General features: G+C 47.9%; 1 protein-coding gene across 2 annotated transcripts in view; it reads left to right on the top strand.

Moving 5' to 3' along the window:
* Positions 1-2,041: 2,041 nt before the first annotated feature.
* The window catches only part of Dock11 (dedicator of cytokinesis 11), a 190,370-nt gene continuing 172,165 nt past the window's right edge, over positions 2,042-20,246 (top strand). For both annotated transcript variants that reach the window (XM_038316459.2, XM_038316458.2), the window contains exon 1: positions 2,042-2,155. In XM_038316459.2, the coding sequence (XP_038172387.1) occupies positions 2,054-2,155 (102 nt within the window). In that variant the 5' untranslated portion in view covers positions 2,042-2,053. The remainder of the gene's footprint in view (positions 2,156-20,246) is intronic.

The following is a 20,246-nucleotide window of genomic DNA, read 5'->3' as shown; positions in this document are numbered from 1 at the left end:
AGAAATGAACCCCCTTCTCTTTCTATCAAAGGGGAGAACTTCCCCAGCAGTCCTCCCAGTCTGCTGTCGTACACCCCGTTGCTCAAACTGAGCAGGAGTCTAGGCCATCCTACTAGTAAAGGAAGGAGGTTAGCATGGGTCAGTATTCACCAATTATGATTCATTCTGCACCTAGAGTGGCAACCTCTCTTTCGTTAAATCCTGTGCCTCTTCCGTGTCCCTAAAGCAGCAAATCTGGGCTCTCTTAGCAGGGAAAACTGCTGGAGCATTGTGAGTCACCAATCAGGGAGTCAGGCCATAAAACGTTCATCATTCATGGAACACACAGCATGAATTTATGTGGGATCCACTTGCACTGGCAAACAAGGTTATCAATCAGTCTCTCGCGTAGCAGAGAGAGCACGTAGAAGAGAGAGAGAGAGCCTTGAGGAGAATCAGCGATAGCGACAAGAAAAGAAAGAGTAATCCTCCAGCCCCAAAACAAAAATTGTCTACTCCCTCTATCTCGTCTCTCCTCTCTCTCTCTCTCTCTCTCTCTCTCTCTCTCCTCTCTCTCTCTACACACACACACAACCACACCAACATAACCACCACACCCTGTGAAGTCAACATTTGTGACCCATGCATGTCCCTTTTAGAGGACTTCTACATCCCAGGTCCTGCAGGAACTCTCCATCTGTGCTTTAATCAGGACCAATGTGAAAGTGGCTGAATGGGCTTTCTACAAAGTCTTTTCTGGGTTCGTGGAGTTCATTCCTATGCCCTTGTTTGTCTATAACAAAATCCTCCTGTAGGTGTGACTGTCTGCTCTTTGAAGTCGGGAGAAGTGTGGACAGTGCCATGTGGGCACTGGTGGGAATCCTCTCAGATGGGCAGCTTGGGTCCCTGGTGATGGACCGTTTTCAAACTTTTAAAAAATGAAATGGGCCCTTTCATTTCAGAGTTAAGTCTTGGTAGGGTCACTAGCTCTCCAAGATTCTTCTTGTTCCTGTTTTAAGTATGCACACTTTACACCTAGTCAGATGTTCTTTGATTCTTTGGAAACACAATTTCTTAGAAGCTGGAGAAGCTAAGGTAAGGGTGAGGCGGTTGCAGGGCACATGTAAAAGCTGAAAATTGATAAATTCTCCAAAGCCAAGCCATGGCCTTCCCAGCACCAGGGCCACCCACTTCTGGTGGACTCACTTCAGAACTCAACCTGCCACAGACTCTGCTACCCCCCACCACCCAGCTCTCCCTGCCTGGGCAAGTCACATTTTCAGAAGCCTGTTCCCTCCTTGGAGTTGCCCTGTGAGGTGGATGCCTGGGCACTGAAATGAAGTGTGTTGTGTGTGGGACCCAAGCAAGTCTGTCCTGCAGCAAACCTGCTCTTCCTTCCTTTGACACAGGCGAGACCCAAGCAGGCTGCATACACAATAGGCGGCATGCAGCTCCATGTTGTTTCCCAGCCTCTAGCCGCCTGGGACCTAGGGGCTTGCTGGGTGGGAGCAAGGGAGACTTCTTTCACCCATTCGCTGGTCCTGCAGTCTTTAGGGAGGCAGAGGAGCCTTGGGGCACGGCACACCCTAGTCTTGGAGACATTTCATCACCCACCTCTGACCCCCTCCCGCCCCATACACAAGAAAAAGAAGCAGCCTCATCTCGCCTCCCGGATGCGGCTGCACCAGCAACATCAGCTGCGGGCGGAGCCCGGGTGCTTGCCACTTCCCCCCTCTTCCCGCGTGACCCTCGCCCCCACCTCCAGCACTCCCTCCCCCTCCAGCAGACACACCCTCCTTCTTAGGCTGGTGGCTCCTCCGGCGGGGCCCCGGGAAGAGCAGAGGGAGCCGCGGTGGAGCTAGCAAAAGCTTGAGAGAAAAGGAGGGAAAGAGGGAGGAGCGGCGCGCTGGAGGAGGAGCCGCGGGAGCTGGGCGCGGGGCGGCGAGGCGAGCTGAGATGTGGCCGGCCGGCCGGCGTGTAAACACAAGCAGCGGCACAGGCAGCAGCAGCGGCCGCGGCCGCCCGGGCCCGGGGCACTGAGCGCGCCCGCCGAGACCTGCCCGCCGCCGCTGCCATGGCCGAAGTGCGCAAATTCACCAAGCGGCTGAGCAAGCCCGGCACGGCAGCCGAGCTCCGCCAGAGCGTGTCGGAGGCCGTGCGGGGATCCGTGGTGTTGGTAAGTGGCTGAGGGACGGGGAGTCCGTGTGTGTGTATTGGGGGGGGGGGCGACACGCGCTCGTGCCGAGAGCGGCACGGTGGCTTCCCGCGCGCGCGCTGGGGACGGCGGGCCGGATGGACGCCTGGGCGGCAGCCCGGTACACTAAGAACTCTCTTTCTCTCTGTGTGTTCTAGTTAAGTTTTCTCTCTGGCGACTGGCTGCCTTGGGGTGGGAGTCCCCGTCTCCAGGGGGCAGCGCTCGGGTTGTCCCACCAGCAGGCGCCGGGCTAGAAGCTAGAGAGAAAAGCGGGTCGCGGACAGCTGCGGATGGAGCGCGGGTTCACACCCTGGGCGGGGGCGGCCAAGAGCTGCAGAGCGCACCTCCTACTCTCCGGGACCCCGCACAAAGAGATGGGGGCGAGGACACGAGGAGATCTGGATCCTCTTGGGAGGGCACCTGGGGCAGCCTAGGCGGAAGGATGAGATGAGCCTCTTGCACAGACGCACCCGAGTGCAGATACACATTGAGCACACACACACACACCACACACCACACACACACACACACACACACACACACACACAAAACCCCACCCAAAAAGCCCGGGGCGCCCGAGCCCTGGCGGGTGGTGTGGACAGAGGAAGCACAGTGACTTCCTCCTGCTACTGGGGAGAGGGAGGGCGGTGGTGGATGTTGAGGGGTACTGCCCTAAAACGGAGGGAGGGGATTAGAAACAACAGGGTTCTGCGCCTGAGTGGGCTTTGGGTTGATCGCCTCTGAGAGAGGATAGTCCCTGAGATTTGCGAGAGCTTGGAGGCAAGAGGATGGGGGAAAGGTGGGGTGTGCTTGTGTTAGGATGAAGAACCTAGAACCAGACGCCTACCGCAAAGGGTTGTCTTGGCGGCGGGCAGGGCTGGGGGATGGGGATTGGAGCGCATTCTGACCCCCCTGGGAACTCTTCCAGCACACCCTCAGCCCTGTTCAGATTGTCTAAATCTGAAGGGAAGCCGTGGGTGGTAAAAGGGCACTTGCTCCTTCGATTTTAAAGACCCTTATTGACATTTTTTTGGACTAGGAATAAAACCTTAAATAAGCGGTGGGACTGGTTCATTAGCGTGCGTTTTGTTACTTCGTTTTGCGGGAGATTTGCTGGCTTTTGTCTCATTCCACTCCTATATTATTTTGTGTCATTTGCTGTGTTTAAATCTCGCCAGTTAAGAGAGGGCTTTTTTGTTAGCACAACTTATCCTGGGAAGGGAACCTCGCAGCTTTCCCTTGCAATTTTTATGTTGATCTTGTAGAATCAGCAATAAAACCAACATTAAAGCAAGGCAAGGGGCCTGATCCTAGCAGTGGGGAAAGTTGACATTAGTGGGAGTTCTGGAGGAGGATCAAAGGTAAAATATGTACCTTTGAGATAAAAATCGGATTTCTAATAGCTGCAACTCTGCAGAGCCAAGTGACTTTAAAGAAATCTCTTTATCATGGCTGGACCCTTGAAGTTTAATCCTGCTGTTTGGTGAAGCTAAACTCAGACCTTTAATGTTGTTTTAATGGATTTGGCTTATTGTATATTTCCCTCGGATTTTGGAGGGAGAACCTGTTGAGGTCAGATCAGACCCTCACTTGTCATCACAGCCAGTTAGAGAGGACCACAAGCTGTGTGCAAGGCATTTATTTCTACCGGGCCGTATTCTCCGATGCTTATTAGCAAGTGATCCAGACAGCCTAGCACAAGGATGGCTTTTCTAAAATCGTAAAGAAAGAAAACCTTCCCAGAGCAGTGGTGTCTGGTCACAGACCACAGTACGTGAAAGGAGAGGGCAGATGGACAGATGGTAGCAAGAGAATAAATGGGACACAAGCAACCTCTGCTGGGATTTGACCAGCATTTGACTAGCTTCCTGCAACAGTAGAAAGTTAACATTCTTTCCCAGGTTTTAGGCTTTAAAAAGTTCAGTTTTGAGACAGGGTCTTCCTACTGTAGCCCAGGCTGGCCTGGAACTCTGGCCTTGTGCTTGGTGGTAGTCGTCCTGTTTCAGCTTACTGAGTACTAGGATTAGGGACATGTGCCTCCAATAATTTTTTTGCAGCACAGGTACAGTGGTTTTGCCGTTCTTGACAAAGCTGGGGGGAGTAATTCTATAACAAGAAAGACTCTTCTTGTTGCTACAGCCAGGGGCCAGAGTTTCCTGGTCAGCTGGCCTCACTTTTATGTCAGGGGGTGTAGAGGGGTGCGATCTATTCATTTCTGTAGTATGTGTTTTGTATTAAGATTTGGGGACTTGGGAGAGCAGTTTCTAGTGATGGATATCCACATGGATTGAGCCCTTACTCCGTGCAAGGCATGGTGTTAGATGCTTCATTGTTATAAAAGAATAAAGATGACCTGTTTTTTACTTATTAGTTCCAGCTTAGGGTGTGTGTGTGTGTGTGTGTGTGTGTGTGTGTAAGATACTAATCAGTCCTAGGGTTTTCCTAGGGTTCTCAATAGTGCTCTTTGTTAATTAAGAAATAGCTTTAAATAATCGGCGCCCGCTCATGTATTCCTTCACTTCCTGTGTTTCTTTTGTTTTTGTTTGTTTTTTGTTTTTGTTTGTTTTTTTATACTTCACAGAACTGTTAGCCAGGGATAGAAAAACCCTGGGTGATGGGAGAGCCAGACGGCCATGTTGCAGCTGCTCTCAACTTCTGGTTTAGTTCTGCTGTAAGCCCCAAGTGTTTATTGAGAGACAGCTGAGGTGGGATTTACACTTGCTGCCCTAAACCCAAGACAGCAGCAGGGTTTCAGCATAAGTTGGAGTCATTAGCGCAGCAGGCCATGCTTTCTTCTCATGGAAGTCTTGACCGAACTTGGAAGTCCTACCAAGCTGAACAAATATACACTATTTCCTGTTTAGTTTTTTTTTATTCTTTTTTACAGTTACACCCTTGTTGGCATGTCCATAACATCATTGAGTTTTGCTCACTGTTCAAAAAATTCAGAAGGCTTGGGCCTTGGCTATATATAGCATGCCATTATTAGTACTTCCATGAATCTATTAACTCTGTAGTGAAACAGGCAGAGAAAGAGAGACTGTTTCATGGCTGCATGTTCCTGTGAGTTCAGCATTTTTATGAAGGTCAATTTTTAAATCAGGGAAAGGGATAATTACTGAATTGCCATTGACCAGGATTTCTCAAGAGAGCTTTGGGAGGAGCATCACGACGATATCCCCCCCCAGCGACCACTGGGGCTATTGGACAATGGTCACATACCGTGTTCCAATTGTCTTTTTGTTATACTCCAGCTTCTAGTCCTTGGTGCCTGGAAGGAACCAAGGACGTTTCAGAAACCTGCTGTATCCCTTAGTAGGTGTTTAAATGGTGCTTGCTCTTCCGATCAGCAAAGGGTTGTTAGATATTACCAGTCATAGCCCCTTGCGGCAAGGGGATTTGGGCAGGTCCTTTGACTGGCATCAAGGGATTTCAGGAGAGGAGCTCTCCAGAGTTGAGAAAGGCTGACAAGGGTCGGCAGCTGTTGACTCCTCCACCCTGCCACTCACCACTACCTTTGAGCAGAATGGTTGTCATGCTTGCCTTTAGGCAAGCACTGAGAAACTCAGCAGCTCCTCTGTTCCCTCTTCCCCGGGCGGGTTGGGGGGGGGGGGTGATTTGGAACGCACTTAATATAGGACAAAACTCACAGCTGCATTTGGAAGGAGATGACAGCTTCCACTGTGGAATAAAGTCTATTTCAACTTGGGCTTTCCCCCTTAGATGCTGGGGACAGAAGTCAGGACCCCGGAAGAGGCTAGGCATTACTTTACCGGCTGGCCACACTCCTAGCCCTGCTTGGGTGTTTGCTTGTTTATCAAGACTTTAAGTCATGATGCTCCTATCTCAGCTTCCTGAATGCTAGGGTTTTATATAGCTGGCCTCAATTTTGGCTTCTTAAGCATGCCTTTCCAGTTCTAGGCCTTAGTTCAATTCTCACTGAGCTGAGAGTGAGAGAGGTGAGCTATACCCTTGGCTCCTGATCACATCCCTTCTCATTATTCTTTCCGGTAGCTTCTCTTAGTTGAAAGGGTTCTGGGATACCCATTCCTCTAAGGTTTGTCCAAAACACCAACTCAGTTTGTTATAAAACCAGAGAGGCCACCTCACTAAGCCCTCACTGGAGCAACTAATAGACTCTCCCTGCTCTTTTTGGTGTGCGTGTGGGTGCATGTGTATGCAGACGTCCTCATCTCTGCACCCATGCGGAAACCAGAGAACTTTGGTGCCCTGTTCGAGAGGGGACTTGCCCCTTAATTCTCTCGAATCCAGGTCTCTCACCGACTGGAACTGGCCATTCTTTGGCCAGACTGATCTGCCTTCCTGTCTGTACACCCTGTTCCCACCCACTATGCCCACGGCCCCACCTGGCTTTTTAACGTGGTGCTGGGAAATCCAAACCCAGGTCGTCCTACTTGCCCAGCAAGCGTTCGTACACTCCGCTGTCTCCCCAGTGTTGGCATTTGGTGTCTAAGCTTGACGTGTCAAACCCATTCTCCAGGTTGAGTCTTTCCCTGTCCTGGATCATCAGCAATCTTTCTTTAAACTTTTATTGCTTTACCACTTGAAAATGCATAGTCATTACAGAAAATTTTGAAAAGAAAAAGATGGAAGCATCACCATCTCATTGCTCAGAAGGAACTCTGCTAATAGTCTGCTGTATGTATTTTACTTCTATATATGAATTTTCACTTTTGTTATCGTGTGGTTACGCTGAGCCATCTCACCTGCCCCTAAATAACTCTTCCTTTACCCATAGCTTATTAACATTCGCTCATGTCTGTCAACGTCCCCTGAAGCATGCTTAATAAGATTGCCAACAATTATATTAGGAGTTTTTCGTTGATAAATCGATTTTAGATTTAATTTTATTGGAGTTGTGTGTATTGTGCATGCACGTGCATACGGGCATTTGCATCACAGTGCCTGCGTGGGGTGGGGTCAGAGGACAGTTTTCAGGAGTTGCTTTTCTCCTGCTTTGTCAAGGTAGGGCCTCTTTTGTTTCTGCTGAGCTGTACACTCCAGGCTAGCTGGCCCAAGGGCTTCTAGGCAATTCCCTTGTCTAAGCCTCTCATCTCTCAGTGGGGGTGCTGGGACGACAGGTGAAGGCCCCTGCACCTGGCTTCTCCTGTGTGTGGTCCAGGGATGCGTCATCATGCTTCCTCTGCAGGCACTTTCACCTGCTCAGCTAGCTCCCTGGCCCGGTGCTTTCTAGTCTTCTGCAGCCATAATCATGAGCTGTCCTCCACTGTCTTAGATACCTTTAGATTTTGACTTTATTTTTGAGATAGTGTCTTTCTGTATAGCTGAGGCTGGGCTTTTAATTTGTAATCCTTGTGCCCTAGCCTCCTGGGATGACAGGTGTGCGCTACTCTGCCAGACATGTCTAAATGTAACTGGGCAGTAGTGGTGCATACCTTTAATCCCAGCACTCAGGATGCAGAGGCAGGCATATCTCTGCGAGTTCGAGGCCAGCCTGGTACAGAGAGAGTTCCAGGCCAGCCAGGGCTAATACACAGAAAAACCCTGTCTGGAAACAACAACAACAAAAACAACAACAACAATAATAAATAAAAATAAAAAAATTAAAAAATCAATTCCTAAACTGTCCTTGACACAGCTTCTTAGTAGCCACATGTGGCTACCATATTAGACAGTGCTAAACATAGCATTTCCATCACTACAGTCGGTTAGCACTAGGCCAGACATCTCAGAGAGGATAGTTTCAAATGTGCTATCAAATTGCCTGTTCAAAGTCCATCTGCATTTTTAGAGTTGAAAATTTCTCTTAGGGGTGGGGATGCCAGGCCTTGAGTTCCATCTTTAACACCATAAACAATGCCTGGTAAATAAGCCAAACCAAACCAAACCAAACAGCGCTGTAAATGACCCTGCAGAAGGTTGCTCCAGCTTATCCCGCCATAGCCGGCGAGCCTCCATTTCTCTGCTCCCATGTTGACGCTGCTTAAGGCTCTTCATCTCGGTAATCTGATGAACTCTACTTCGTGTATATCTTTGATTACTGTTGAAACTGAATAAAGAGTGTTTCCTATGTTGATGGCCCATCCGTATTTCTTCTGTTAAGGCCAGGGAACCTTGACACAGACTCTTTTCCTTGTTTGGATTCTTGAAATAACCATCTTAACCCTTCCCAGTTCTGTTTGGCTTCGGCAAGGGTGGGACTGCGCGTTCATATTCCTTTAGGTCCCCTTCCAGTGATTCTGATGCACCCAGAAATGCTAATCCAGGCCACTCATCTCTTCAAGGCAAGAGTGCCCCTTAGCTACATCTCTGACAAAGGCTTCTTTGGGTTCTTCTGAGCCCCCTCTTCACGTTAGAAGGATGTGTTGGAAAACTTAAGCCGAAATTCACTCTCCTGAGTTCTATGCTGGCCTGCACCAAACTCCACTGTTTGGAGCGACATGGAATGTTTGCTTTCTCTTTCCCACGACAATCCTTGACATGTGGGGACCACCACTGTGCCATTTGACACTGCACTCCTCTCAAGGCCAGAGAGCCTTCACCGCTTTCCTTCATTTCCCACACGACTTGGTTTCGCGATTCTTCACATCGTAGTCATTCTGTTTGACTTGGATCCAAGTGTTCAGTGTCCTTCTGAAGAGCAGCAGCAGAGCACCAGGACTAGAGGGAGGCCTGGGGCCTAGTCCCAAGTCTGACTTCTGTTGCCACTTGCATTGTGAATGAAGACAGATAACCTTGTCTGTGAAATGGGGACAGACAAAAGTAGCTCCCTTGTGAGGAGTAAAGAAATGATGTGTGAAAATGGCTGGTGTATACAGGTGGTTCATAGGGTTTTAAAATGAAGGTCGAGGGAGAGGCAGTTTTCCTGGTAAGTCGACCACGTTCCAGTGGAAGACCACACATTCAAGAACATCTGGGCAGCCCAAAGAGGTCTTAAGGGGTTTAAAGTAAAAAGGACACAAAGTTGAGTGGGTAGGGACAGGAGTATAGATCTGGGAAGAGTTGGGGGAGGGGATGAACATGGTCAAAGAACATTATATGAAACCCTCAAAGAACTAAAAAAAGAAAACTAAGACAAATTGAAAAATAAATAAAGAGAAGGTTGTGTGTGTGTGGGGGGGGAATGCCTCAGTGTCTGCCATAGAATGTTCCCTACTCATTCTGGGTCTGAGTCCATCACATGGCGCCTGGAATGCAGTAGGCAGACAGTTTACATTTTGTGTATCTTGGGAGAAGAGCCTGGAGGCAGGAGACTAGTGGAAAATATAGAGTCCAGGAGAGTGATAACAACGGGTTTAACCAACAGAGGCCTTAGCTGATTCAGTGAGGATGGAGATAAGAGACAGTTCAGCGATAACATCTATAGCGTTAGGTGATTGTCGAGGGGGGAGTGGGAGCAAGGGGGAAGGGAAACAAAGGGGAGGAAGAGAGAGGTGGAGTCAAGCTAAAGTTGAGGTTTTTACAGCTAGGGGAGCAGAAGGAAGGTGATGGAGGAAGGGCAGAGAAAACGAGCAAGCACTGTTTGAGAAAACTGTGAGAGCAAAGCCAGGTTTGGTGAGAACATTCTAAGGGGAAGCTGAGCAGGGAGAGTTGTGTTTTGGCAGAAGCCTGGGGTTCTTGAGGGCAGAGAGGAAAGTGTTCCAAGTGGAATCAGGAAAGGGAGGAATAGCCAGGAAAAGACCAGGACTCAGGGACAGAGATGAGATTGTAGGTGTGATTAGATGGTGGAAGAGGCTTGCCCCTCTGGGGGTGATTAGGAAGGAGAAGGCAGGGTGGGGAAGAATAACCTGGAGGCTAGCTCTAGACTTCCCATTAAAATGATAGTAGAAGTCCACACACACACACACACACACACACACACACACACACACACACACACACACACACACACACGCTGGTGAGGTGGTGAGAGCTTGTTTTAGTAGTTGGCTTTAGCAGCTCATGGGAACAAGGAACTAGTCAGATTCCTCTGGGTGCCCAGAGAGGCTAATGTATTAGTCTACCCTTAAGGGACTCCCGAATCAGACATGAAGATGGGATACCCAGTAATAACTGATGTAGAGAAGGAAAGCAGCGAGGATGCCATGGCTATGGTACTGCCTTCTAGTTTCAGCGGGTTCATCCTGTCCCCCTTGTCCCCCTCACCAGTACGTCGTGATTGGTTACATTTGTTAAGACCTTAGTTGTCCCTTCTGGTCTTAACAAGGCCACAGAGGCTTTTCCTCATGACCACTGCTAATCTCTGTGGCTTTTCCTGTGGAGTTCCCTTCCCCCATGCTTTCTGGGAAAGAGTTAACAGTAAGAGTTAGCGGTGATGACTTGTAATGGTGAGAAATTTGCCGAGCTCACCTTGGCGTTCCCTGGTTTGACCTCTGCGGCCCCACACAGTGGTTGTGACCACTCAAAATTCCACACAATTCAATTCATGAATTGAACATATTAAAATTGTTACTGCTCTATGTGTGCGTGCATGCACGCGCATCTAAGTATGGCATGATGCACCTGTGAAGGTCAGATAGCTTGCTGGAGTTGTTTCTTTCCTTCAACCATGCGAGTTTCTGGGATTGAACTCAGGTCAGCAGGCTTTGGTGTAGTATGCCTTAGCCTGCTGAGCCATCTTGCTAGCCTACTCTTGCTTTTAAAGGAATATTTAATTTTGAAGTCGTTTTGAGAACTTCATACTTGAGCAGAGCATCTATGTAACTTCTATCCCTCTTAACTCTCCAACTCCTCCCATTTTCCCCCAAATTCTTTACTTTTTCTTTAATTATTGCAGAGAGAGAGAGAGAGAGAGAGAGAGAGAGAGAGAGAGAGAGCGAGCCTACAGAGTACATTTAGTGTTACAACTTATTACAGAGGATTGATTCACCTGCCGGATTTTTTTTCCCTCCTGAGATACAGAATCATCAACAAGATATGCTGAAAATGTATTCATAGTCTCTAAATTTTATTTACCACTGAAACCGGAAACCACGGGAGGGAGGGAGCTCAAGCAGTTCCTCATTTCTTATGGTTTTTGTTTAGTTTTATGATTTGTAAATCTTAAGGGTACTTTTAGAATAAGTTTCTCCTTGGGATTTAGAGCTCATAATTTCCTATAGATTTTGCCAGGAGGGCGGAAGAATTCCAGGCTAATATTGGTCTGCTATTTGTATCAGCCTGGAGCCAGATGCCGTTTTGATTCTTTGCACAGCCCCACCCCGGAGGCTTCCTGAGCAGAGACTGGACTGGGGCAAAGGGACCGTCTTGCTAAACTGCTACTGCCTCTAAGCCCATGCTCGTTAGAGACTCCGGGTGGGAGCCCGAGTTTTGGGAGCACACCATAGACAGTGCTCAGAGTTCAGCCCAGCTGCTTGCTGGCAGGCTGATATTAGGCCAGTGCGTGTAGAACACATCAGTGAGAACATATTTATAATCTACATGAACGTTGTGTCGGGGGAGATAGCTTGGTCAGTAAAATGCTTAGATGAGGACATGACCTTGATCCCCAGAACCCACGGGAGAAAATTCAGGTGTGGTGATTCACCCTTGTCTTGACAGTTCCAGGGAGGTAGAGACAGGTGGCTCAAGGCCTACTTAGTGAGCTCTAGGCCAGTGAGAGACAGTTGGGAGGGAGGGAGGGAGGGAGGGAGGGAGGAGGAAAAGACAGACTATGAAAATGAACCCGAGAAACCACAACCTTGCCTGTTCTTTGGCCTCCATATGCATGTGCACGCATGCGCATTCTCACTTCCCTGTATACACCTGTGCATACGCACATATGCACAGATTCACACAAAGCGTGCCTTGTTGCTTCTCACATCATTCTCAGGCTTTATGTACTTTTCTGTGGTGTTGGAGATAGGAAGGGCCTCACAGATGCTAAACTCGCGTGCTCCCCTGAGCTCCAGCCGTAACCCCAATGTCCTAGTCTGCTCGTCAGGTTTAGTGATAGCAGGCTGGCTTTGTTAAGGGGGGGGCGTATCCAGCTTCATGGTCAAGTCTGCCTGGAAAACACAGCAATCATTCGAGCTCCACGTGGTTTCTCTATTGTTCGTCCACAACCTTGCACAATCACACCTAACTTTTGCTCTGAATGATTTCCTGTGATTCTTGGCTACTTGAGTTTTTATTGCCCATGGAGTTTATCATCGCCAGGAAGTTTCTCCCTGCTTTCCTGACAGCTCCTGTTGGACCGTAAATGTTTCAAGGTGGTGAAAAGGGTTAGGAGGAGATGTTTACGGTCTTTGGCGTCCCCACTGTATTGTTTTCTCTAGTGACTGGCCAGATTTTACTGGGCAAGATGCAGCTGGAGATATTCTGACGTCCCTGGACAGAGTATCTTTATCTGAAGCATTTCAGTGCATTGCGACAGAAGGCCGGCAAGTTCCTTTGCATGGAATGCTTTTCAGAGGATGGCCTTATATTTCCATAGCCCCATTACAAATACTGATTTGATTTTATGTGTATGTGTATTTTGCCTACATGTGCATGCATATCCCCTGGAACTGGAGTTACCGACAGTTGTGAGCCACTATGTGGTTGCTGGGAATCGAACCCAGGTCCCCTAGAGGAGCAGACAGCGCTTTTAAGTGTTGAGTGATTGCTCCAGCCCCATTAGGGCCCCGGTTTTAAGAAGCGTTCAAAAGACTGTTCTGTCTGTGATGTCATAAGGTTACGGGTCACTGTTGAACACATTCCATGTTTGTCATCACTCTAAATGGAGAAACAGCCACAGGCCGTCTGTCATTTCCAAGTGACTGGGCAGGTAATGAGCTCCAGGTTTCTCTGTGCAGCCATGTGAAAAAGCACCCGTGGGTGTGCCTACCGGCTTACACAAGCAAACAGGGGAAAGAAACTTTTCTTTTGTGGCTTGCTGATGGCTTATGGGAAGCCATATTTATTTCCAAACCAGCTTGCTCTCTTTAGTGGGAAGGTAGAACTTAAGAGCAAGATTAGTTTGCGGTTGTTCATTTCTTTACTGTTTGAATAAATATACAGTAAAAGAACACTCTAGAACTTTATCCCTGCAAAGGTGCCTGGGATCGTTTTCATGGAACTCCTTTTAGGTTACCACTATCCAAAAATAACATATGGTTCTTTCCATGCCTTTTCTATTAGTAGTTTAGTTTTCTCCCTTGAGAAATGGCCAGCTTTATACCTTTTGTCTGTTGTCGCGGTGTCCCCAACACATGGAGCACTTCTGTTGGCGCGACCAGTTTTTTTTCACAGGCTAGCGAGTTCCCAGTGCACCAAATGACTACCTAGAGACCTGAAGGAAGGAATGCCACCTTCTGAGGTGTCTACCTGACTATCAAGAAATGGCTGACATCCAAGGAGACTTGGCATCAACTGTTGTGTAAACTGCACTGAATTGTTCTTTAAGATCTCACAGGGGCCAGTGGCTCTCATTTGGGCCCATTGGAGAGCTTCTGACACACTCTACCACTCAGGAAGCGAAGACTGCTCTTCTTTCAAACTTGCCCCCAGGAGACTTGTTCTGTCACTTCTAGTGACTGACCTGACTGCTCACAGAGGAAGTTGGCCACAGTCTGTCCCTTCCAAGTACTCTGTCAGAATTCTCACTAGTAGCACCAAAGTGTCGCCAAAGTAAATTCGATAAGTTTTCTAATATATACCCACATGAGCTTTCTCCTTGCTTCTCGCCCTCCTTCCTTTCTCTACTTAGAGTCCAGTCTTGCTCCAATACTGGAAGCATCAAGAGTTTCTCACATTCTGTGTTCAGGTCCTAGGTTTCAGGTTGTCTAAGGCTGCTGGTTGTACCCTGTATGTTTGTGTGTATTTATTTATTTGCTTCTACTTATTTCTCCATCCGTTCACTTACTTGGAGACAGGGTCTCATGTAGCTTAGGCTGACCTCAATCTTAAAAAGAAAATATCATCATCAGGTGGTGGTGGCGCACACCTTTAATCCCAGTATTCAGGAGGCAGAGGCAGGTGGATCTTTATGAGTTCAAGGCCAACCTGGTCTGCAGAGTGAGTTCCAGGATAGCCAGGACTGAACAGTGAGGCTTTGTCTCAAAAAAAGGTGTCTGTGTGTGTATATGTGTGTGTGTGTGTCTGAGAGAGAGAGAGAGAGAGAGAGAGAGAGAGAGAGAGAGAGAGACAGACAAACAGAGAGTGCATACTCGCTCTACAGTGCTCATAGCGGTCAGAGGACAACCTCCGTCTATCATGCCGTCTCAGGGATTGAAATTAAATCATCAGGCTTGCAGCAATTCCTTTAACTCTTAGCCATCTCGCTAACCCTAGTCTCAAACTTGTAGTAGCTAAAGCGACCTTGAATTTCTAATCCTTTGTCTCATCCTCCCAAGTGCAGAGGTTACAGGTGGACACTGTCACAGCCAACTCTATTTTACTAGTCATTTCTTTTGCTGGTACTAATGACTGAATCTAGGACCCAGGGTATTCTAGGCAAGTGTTCCCCCACTGGACTAGCCCCAGCCCTAGCTTTACCTTTGTTTTAGACAGGATCTTGATAAGTTGCCCAGGCTGGCCTTGAACTCATCATTCTTTAGTCCAGGCACATCTTGAACTAGCGGCCTTCCTGCTTTTAGCCTTTTGAGCAGCTGGGGTGACAGATCTGTGCTGCCAGACCCAACATCTACCCTGTCTTTAAAATTAACTTCTAGTTATCTAGTTATTGGGTTCGGGTGTTAATTTTTGTCTACCTTGTGTGTGTGTGTGTGTGTGTGTGTGTGTGTGTGTTGCCAGATATGAAACCAACAGACTCCCATATATTGAACAGGTCATCTACCCTGTACCAGATTTCCAGTTCCTCTGTCCCTAACTTGGTCCCCTTACCCACCCATATCTGAGCCCCTACTTGGTTTCCTGGCAGGTTACCATGATGTTCCTCTACAAGTGACTTCTTGTCATACTGCTAGGTCTCCTGAGCAGGGATGCTGTGCCTTTACCATGCTTCTGCAGCTGCACAGCCTTAGCTCCGTACTTCAGCTCCGTACAGTGGAACTGGACCATGCACTGAGGGAGGGAAGAGCTACTTAGCAAACTCAGAGGAGACTGAGTGACCAGGGGAGGAGGTCCAGCAGATGGGCCTTATTGAGAGCTGGACAGCAGCACACATGGTGGATCAGTTTCCTATTTCTGTTTTAGTATATTGTCACAAAGTTAGTGTCACAAAGTACAGACTTTTTATCTATTTATTGTTTTTTTGTTTGTTTTTCTGAGACAGGGTTTCTCTGTGTAACCACCCTGGGGCTGTCCTGGAACTCACTCTGTAGACCAGGCTGACCCCAACCTCACTGAGATCCTCCTGTCTCTGCCTCCAGAGTTCTGGGATTGAAGGTGTGTGTCACCACTGCTCAGCTTATTTATAATAAATTGATTTATTTTGAAAATAAATTTTGTCATGCAATATATTCTGATTGAGGTTCCCTTTCCTAACTCCTCCCAGATCCTTCCTACTTACCCATCCACCCAAATCCCAAATCCATATTCTTTCTTTCTCTCATTAGAAAACAAGCCGACGACGACGATGATATGATGATGATGATGATGATGATGATGATTATGATGATGATGATAAACCAAAGCAGAATATGACAGTACAAACAGGAAAGAAAGAGCCAAAGAAAAAGTACACAAGAAGCTCATATAGATGCAGATACACACATATTCACATACACAGAAAGTCCATAAAAATACAAAACCAGAAACCATAATATGTAAGCAAAAGACCTATAAGGTAAAAAAGAAAATTCCCCAGATAAAGTATTATGAGACAAAAAAAAAAAACCTCCAAAAATACCACTGAAGCTGGGAGGTGGTGGCGCCCGCCTTTAATCCTAGCACTCAGGAAGCAGAAGCAAGCAGATCTCTGTGAATTTGAGGCCAGCCTGGTCTACAAGAGCTAGTTCCAGGACAGGCTCCAAAGCTACAGAGAAACCCTGTCTCAAACAAAACAAACAAAACAAAAATACCATTGAGTTTTGTGTTAGGCATCCATTGCTTGGCATGAGGCCTACCCTTAAGTGTGGTTTGTATGCCCAAAGAGACTGTTGGTGAAAACAATTTTTTTCTTTGCCAGTGGTTGTCCATTGGAGATAGCTTCTGAGTTAGGGACGGGGCTTGTGTCTACTTCCCCTCTCAGGGCTGGCTTCCCATCTGACTTGCAGCTGTGCAGGCCCTCTGCATGCTGCCACAGTCTCTGGGCGTCCATAGTTGTGTCAGAAGGCCACCGGTCCTCTGTGTCCTCCATCCCCTCTGGTGGAGCCCTGAGGGGAGGAAGTTGTTGGTGACAGCCCAGTTAGGACCGAGTATTCCAAGGTCTGTCCTTCTGCCCGTTGTCTGGCTGTGGGTGTCTCTGTTTGTTCCTACTGTCCTTACTGTTTCTAATGCAGGGGAAGCTCCTGTGTGGAGGGCTGAGCACAGCACTTATCAATGAGTATAGCAGAATAGCATTCAGAGTCATTTTAGCTCTACGTTCATTTTATTGCTACCTTCCTTTAGCACAGTGCTTCTCAACCTTCCCAATGCTGGAGCCCTTTAATACAGTTCCTCATGTTGTGATGAGCCCCCCAGCCATAAACTTATTTTGTTTCTATTTCATAATCGTCACGTTGCTACTGTTCTGAATCGTAATGTAAATATCTGATAGGCAGGATATCTGCTATGGGACCCTAAGAGGGTTGTGACCCACAAGTTGAGAGCCGCTGCTTTAGCAGAATAGTGAGTAGACTTTGTTTTCTCCTGGATTGGTGGCCTTGCTAGTCTTAGGAAGAGCACAGACTTTTTATAGTTCTGGAGGTCACAAGTCTGACACAGGATTCACTGGTTTGAAACTAAGGTTTGGAAAATTGGCATGGCCTTCAGGAGCTCTAGAGGAGAGTTCCGCATGTTGCCTTCTTTTCCAGTTTCCAGAAGCTTCCTGCATTCTCTGGCACATGATCTCTGTGTCCATCTTCAGCAGAGCAATGGCTGGCCATGTTCCACCCACAGCCCCCTGCCTCTGCATCTGTCCTCACACTCTCTTCTCTGCCTCTGATTAGCCAGCCTCCCTCTTTCGTCGTAAGGCCCCTCGCTTTGTTTTCGTGGGTACTGGTGATTGGAAGCATGGCTTCGCACGTGCCATGCTGGACAACTATGCCACACTTCAAGCCACATAGAAGAACCTTTGGGAGGACTTTGGTCCCACCTGGATAACCCAGCATGGTCTTCCCGTCTCAAAATCCTCAACTTTATCACATCTGCAGTTTAATGCATAAAGTCAGTATTCCCTGATTTGAGGGACTGAGATGCAGCCACGTTTGGGGAGCCATTGTGGTTCTTCAACTTCATGAAGTGTTGCTCTAGGCTGATGACTCGGTCGGCTACTTGATGAGTTGGTGAAGTCAGGTAGGTTCCTGACTTTATGATGGGAGTGAAAACCGGACATGTATCCGAGAGACTAGCGAGCAGGGCACTAGGTGCAGATGCCTTCCCAGCATCCTACTGAAGGAGCATGATCCCTTTCAAGAATCTTAGCTGAAGGAAAGCAATACAGGTTGTCATCTGTGATTTCCATTCGCACGTTTTCTGAAATCCTTCCTGACTAATTATTTTCCCCACAGAGGACTCCATTAGTCTGGAGTTCTTATAGAGGGCACTGCTTTCAGACTTGAGGTGTTTCGGGATACAAGTTGGCCAGACACATGCAGGCACTTAGCCAGTTGAGGCCTATGGAATTTTCCACTCTCAGCTAAGGAAAAGAGAAAAGCAGTAGGGCTATGGAGGTGTGCGGGGAGGGGGTTGTAGATGTGTGTGCAGGAGACATGCTGAAGAGAGAAAGGGATGGTTTCACATCACAGCGAGTAACTGGCTGACAAGTCCCAAGATGCTTCTCGTATGTCCTCTGTAAGAGATACTTCACCTAGGCTGAAGGTCACCTAAGATGGAGCCGCATCCCCCTGAATTCTCAAGGTAACCACAGGACCCCTTGCAGACAGGTCGGGGAAGGCGGAGGAAAAGACCGGGAAATCTCTGAGTTCCTTCTTGACTTCACGGGGATTTTGACTGAGACATAAATTGAAACTTCCTCTCCCCGCGTAATTCAGTCCCTGCCATTTTAGAGAGACACACCACAAAAGCTTCCTGGCTGCTTTGGTTTCAGCCTCCTCAGGCTGCGCTGCGCAGTATAATATTCGTGATGGTCTGATGGCGTAGAGCCTTGCAGCTCTGGGGGAGTACTCTGTCATAGACGGGGGTTGTGCTTGCCGTTTTTACAGCAGCTCCAGTTGGCCACGGCTGTATTTCTCCCTGGCTCAACCCATCCTTTTACAGGTCCTCGGGTAATGGATCTGGAAGTGCAGTAAAAAGCCTTATGAGAAGGTTCAGGAAAATCACAGCTTTTGTTTCAAAATCCGGAGCACTGAAATGTCCAGAAACTCTCTTCACTTTTTTCTATTCCATGTTTTTTTTCCCCTTGGGCTCTGCCATGGGAAAATAACTTCCATTCTTTTTTTCTAGCCAACTTAAGATAAATCTGCAGGTATTTTCAGTGGGTTTGTATTAAGTGGTCCACTATTCTGTAAGAGTAATCTACCAATTTTTACATGTGCAGGTGTATTAACTATAGCCCTATTGGGGACTTATTTAGAAAGACTTCTAATACGGTATACATTTTATCTAAGTTATGGGTCTTTTTCCTTCATATTGGACTTGAATTTTTGGTTTGTTTTCCTGATATACTGGTCTCTGTTGTGGGGGGGATCTCCCCTTTTCTGCTTGTCTTCCACGGAACTCCATGACTTACAGGTAGTGTCCACTACATCAATGAATTTCAGGACAGACTTTGATGCCTTAGACGACTGGAACTTCTTGGCCTGTAGAAGATAGTAGAAGGAAGTCAAAAGCCACGCATTGATGGAGAGTGTGCTGACGGGCGAGGTTGTAGATAGCCGCATTGGCTCAGATGGTCAATACGGATGCTTTCATTCACTATCTGATGCTAAAGTCCCAAGGGACATGCTTTTAGAGCGGTCGCCTGAACTGTACAGAAGCAGAGGTTCTATTTCCACTGGCTTCTTTATAATGGACTAAGTCTATTTGGAGCGAAGGTGCGGACATGAGAGAAGGCAAGAGGAACCTGAGGGAACTGAATGATCTTTGTGCACCCCAGTGGACCAAAAGTCAAGAGATTAAAATAGTAGCGCTGTTGGATGGGGGCAGCAGCCTAGTTTTAGAGAGGCAGACAGGAAGGAATGAGAGAGAAGCTCTGGAGCTAGGTAGGAAGAGTAAGACAGGTGGCCAAGCCTAAAGATGCTGCATGCTGTCAGCCAGCAGAATTCAAGACCCCAAATCAGTTAGCTGAGGGTCTTCAAAAGTCCTTGTTCTCCATTGTATATTACAAGTGGAGACCAACTGTCCAGTTCCAATAGAGGTCAGAGTTTACCGACCGGCAGACACCTCCCTCTGCAAGACTTCTGGGAGCCAAGGGTGGAAGGACTCTGGCGCAAGGCATGCCTTCCTCTCTTCCTTCATCCTAGTTTTTCTTAGCCTCGACTGGCAACCTCACACACCTATTCCAAACCTGTATTTCTTGAGGCAGCCAACCCTGCTGGACAGGAATGGCAGCAAGTGGAGATGGAACCTCCAAGCCATTGGAACTCTGCAAGAGCAGCCCTGCTGGGACTGGCTTCCTTTTCCTGTTTTCTTTCTCTCCTAAACCACTTTCTTCTCTTTTCCAACTTCTACTTCATGCTCACTGCTCTCCTGTTCTCTCCTCATTACGCATCCCCCCCCCCCCCCCGCACCTCAGGTGCTGGCAGCTTGTGTGTGCAGAAAGCACTCCACCACTGAGTTACATTCCCCGCCCTTTCTCGTGTGCACACTCTCCTGTTGATGCTCCCCGTATTCCCCTCTCTGCACTGCAAATCTGGATCCTCTCAGCCTCTCCTCATGGCCTCCCTTCTTCACTGCCCATCAAGATATCATTATTCTAGCGTGGGCACATTCCTACTTTATTTCCTTCTCTCTCTCTCTCTCTCTCTCTCTCTCTCTCTCTCTCTCTCTCTCTCTCTCTCTTTCCCACCCTCCCTCCCTCCTTCCTCTCTCCCTTTCTCCTTCCTCTCTCCTTCCCTAATGCTAAGAC

This window comes from Arvicola amphibius, chromosome X (assembly GCF_903992535.2).
Source record: "Arvicola amphibius chromosome X, mArvAmp1.2, whole genome shotgun sequence".
NCBI lineage: Eukaryota > Metazoa > Chordata > Mammalia > Rodentia > Cricetidae > Arvicola > Arvicola amphibius.
The sequence above is the reverse complement of the archived record's forward strand: the minus strand, read 5'-3'. Positions and strand labels throughout refer to the sequence as shown.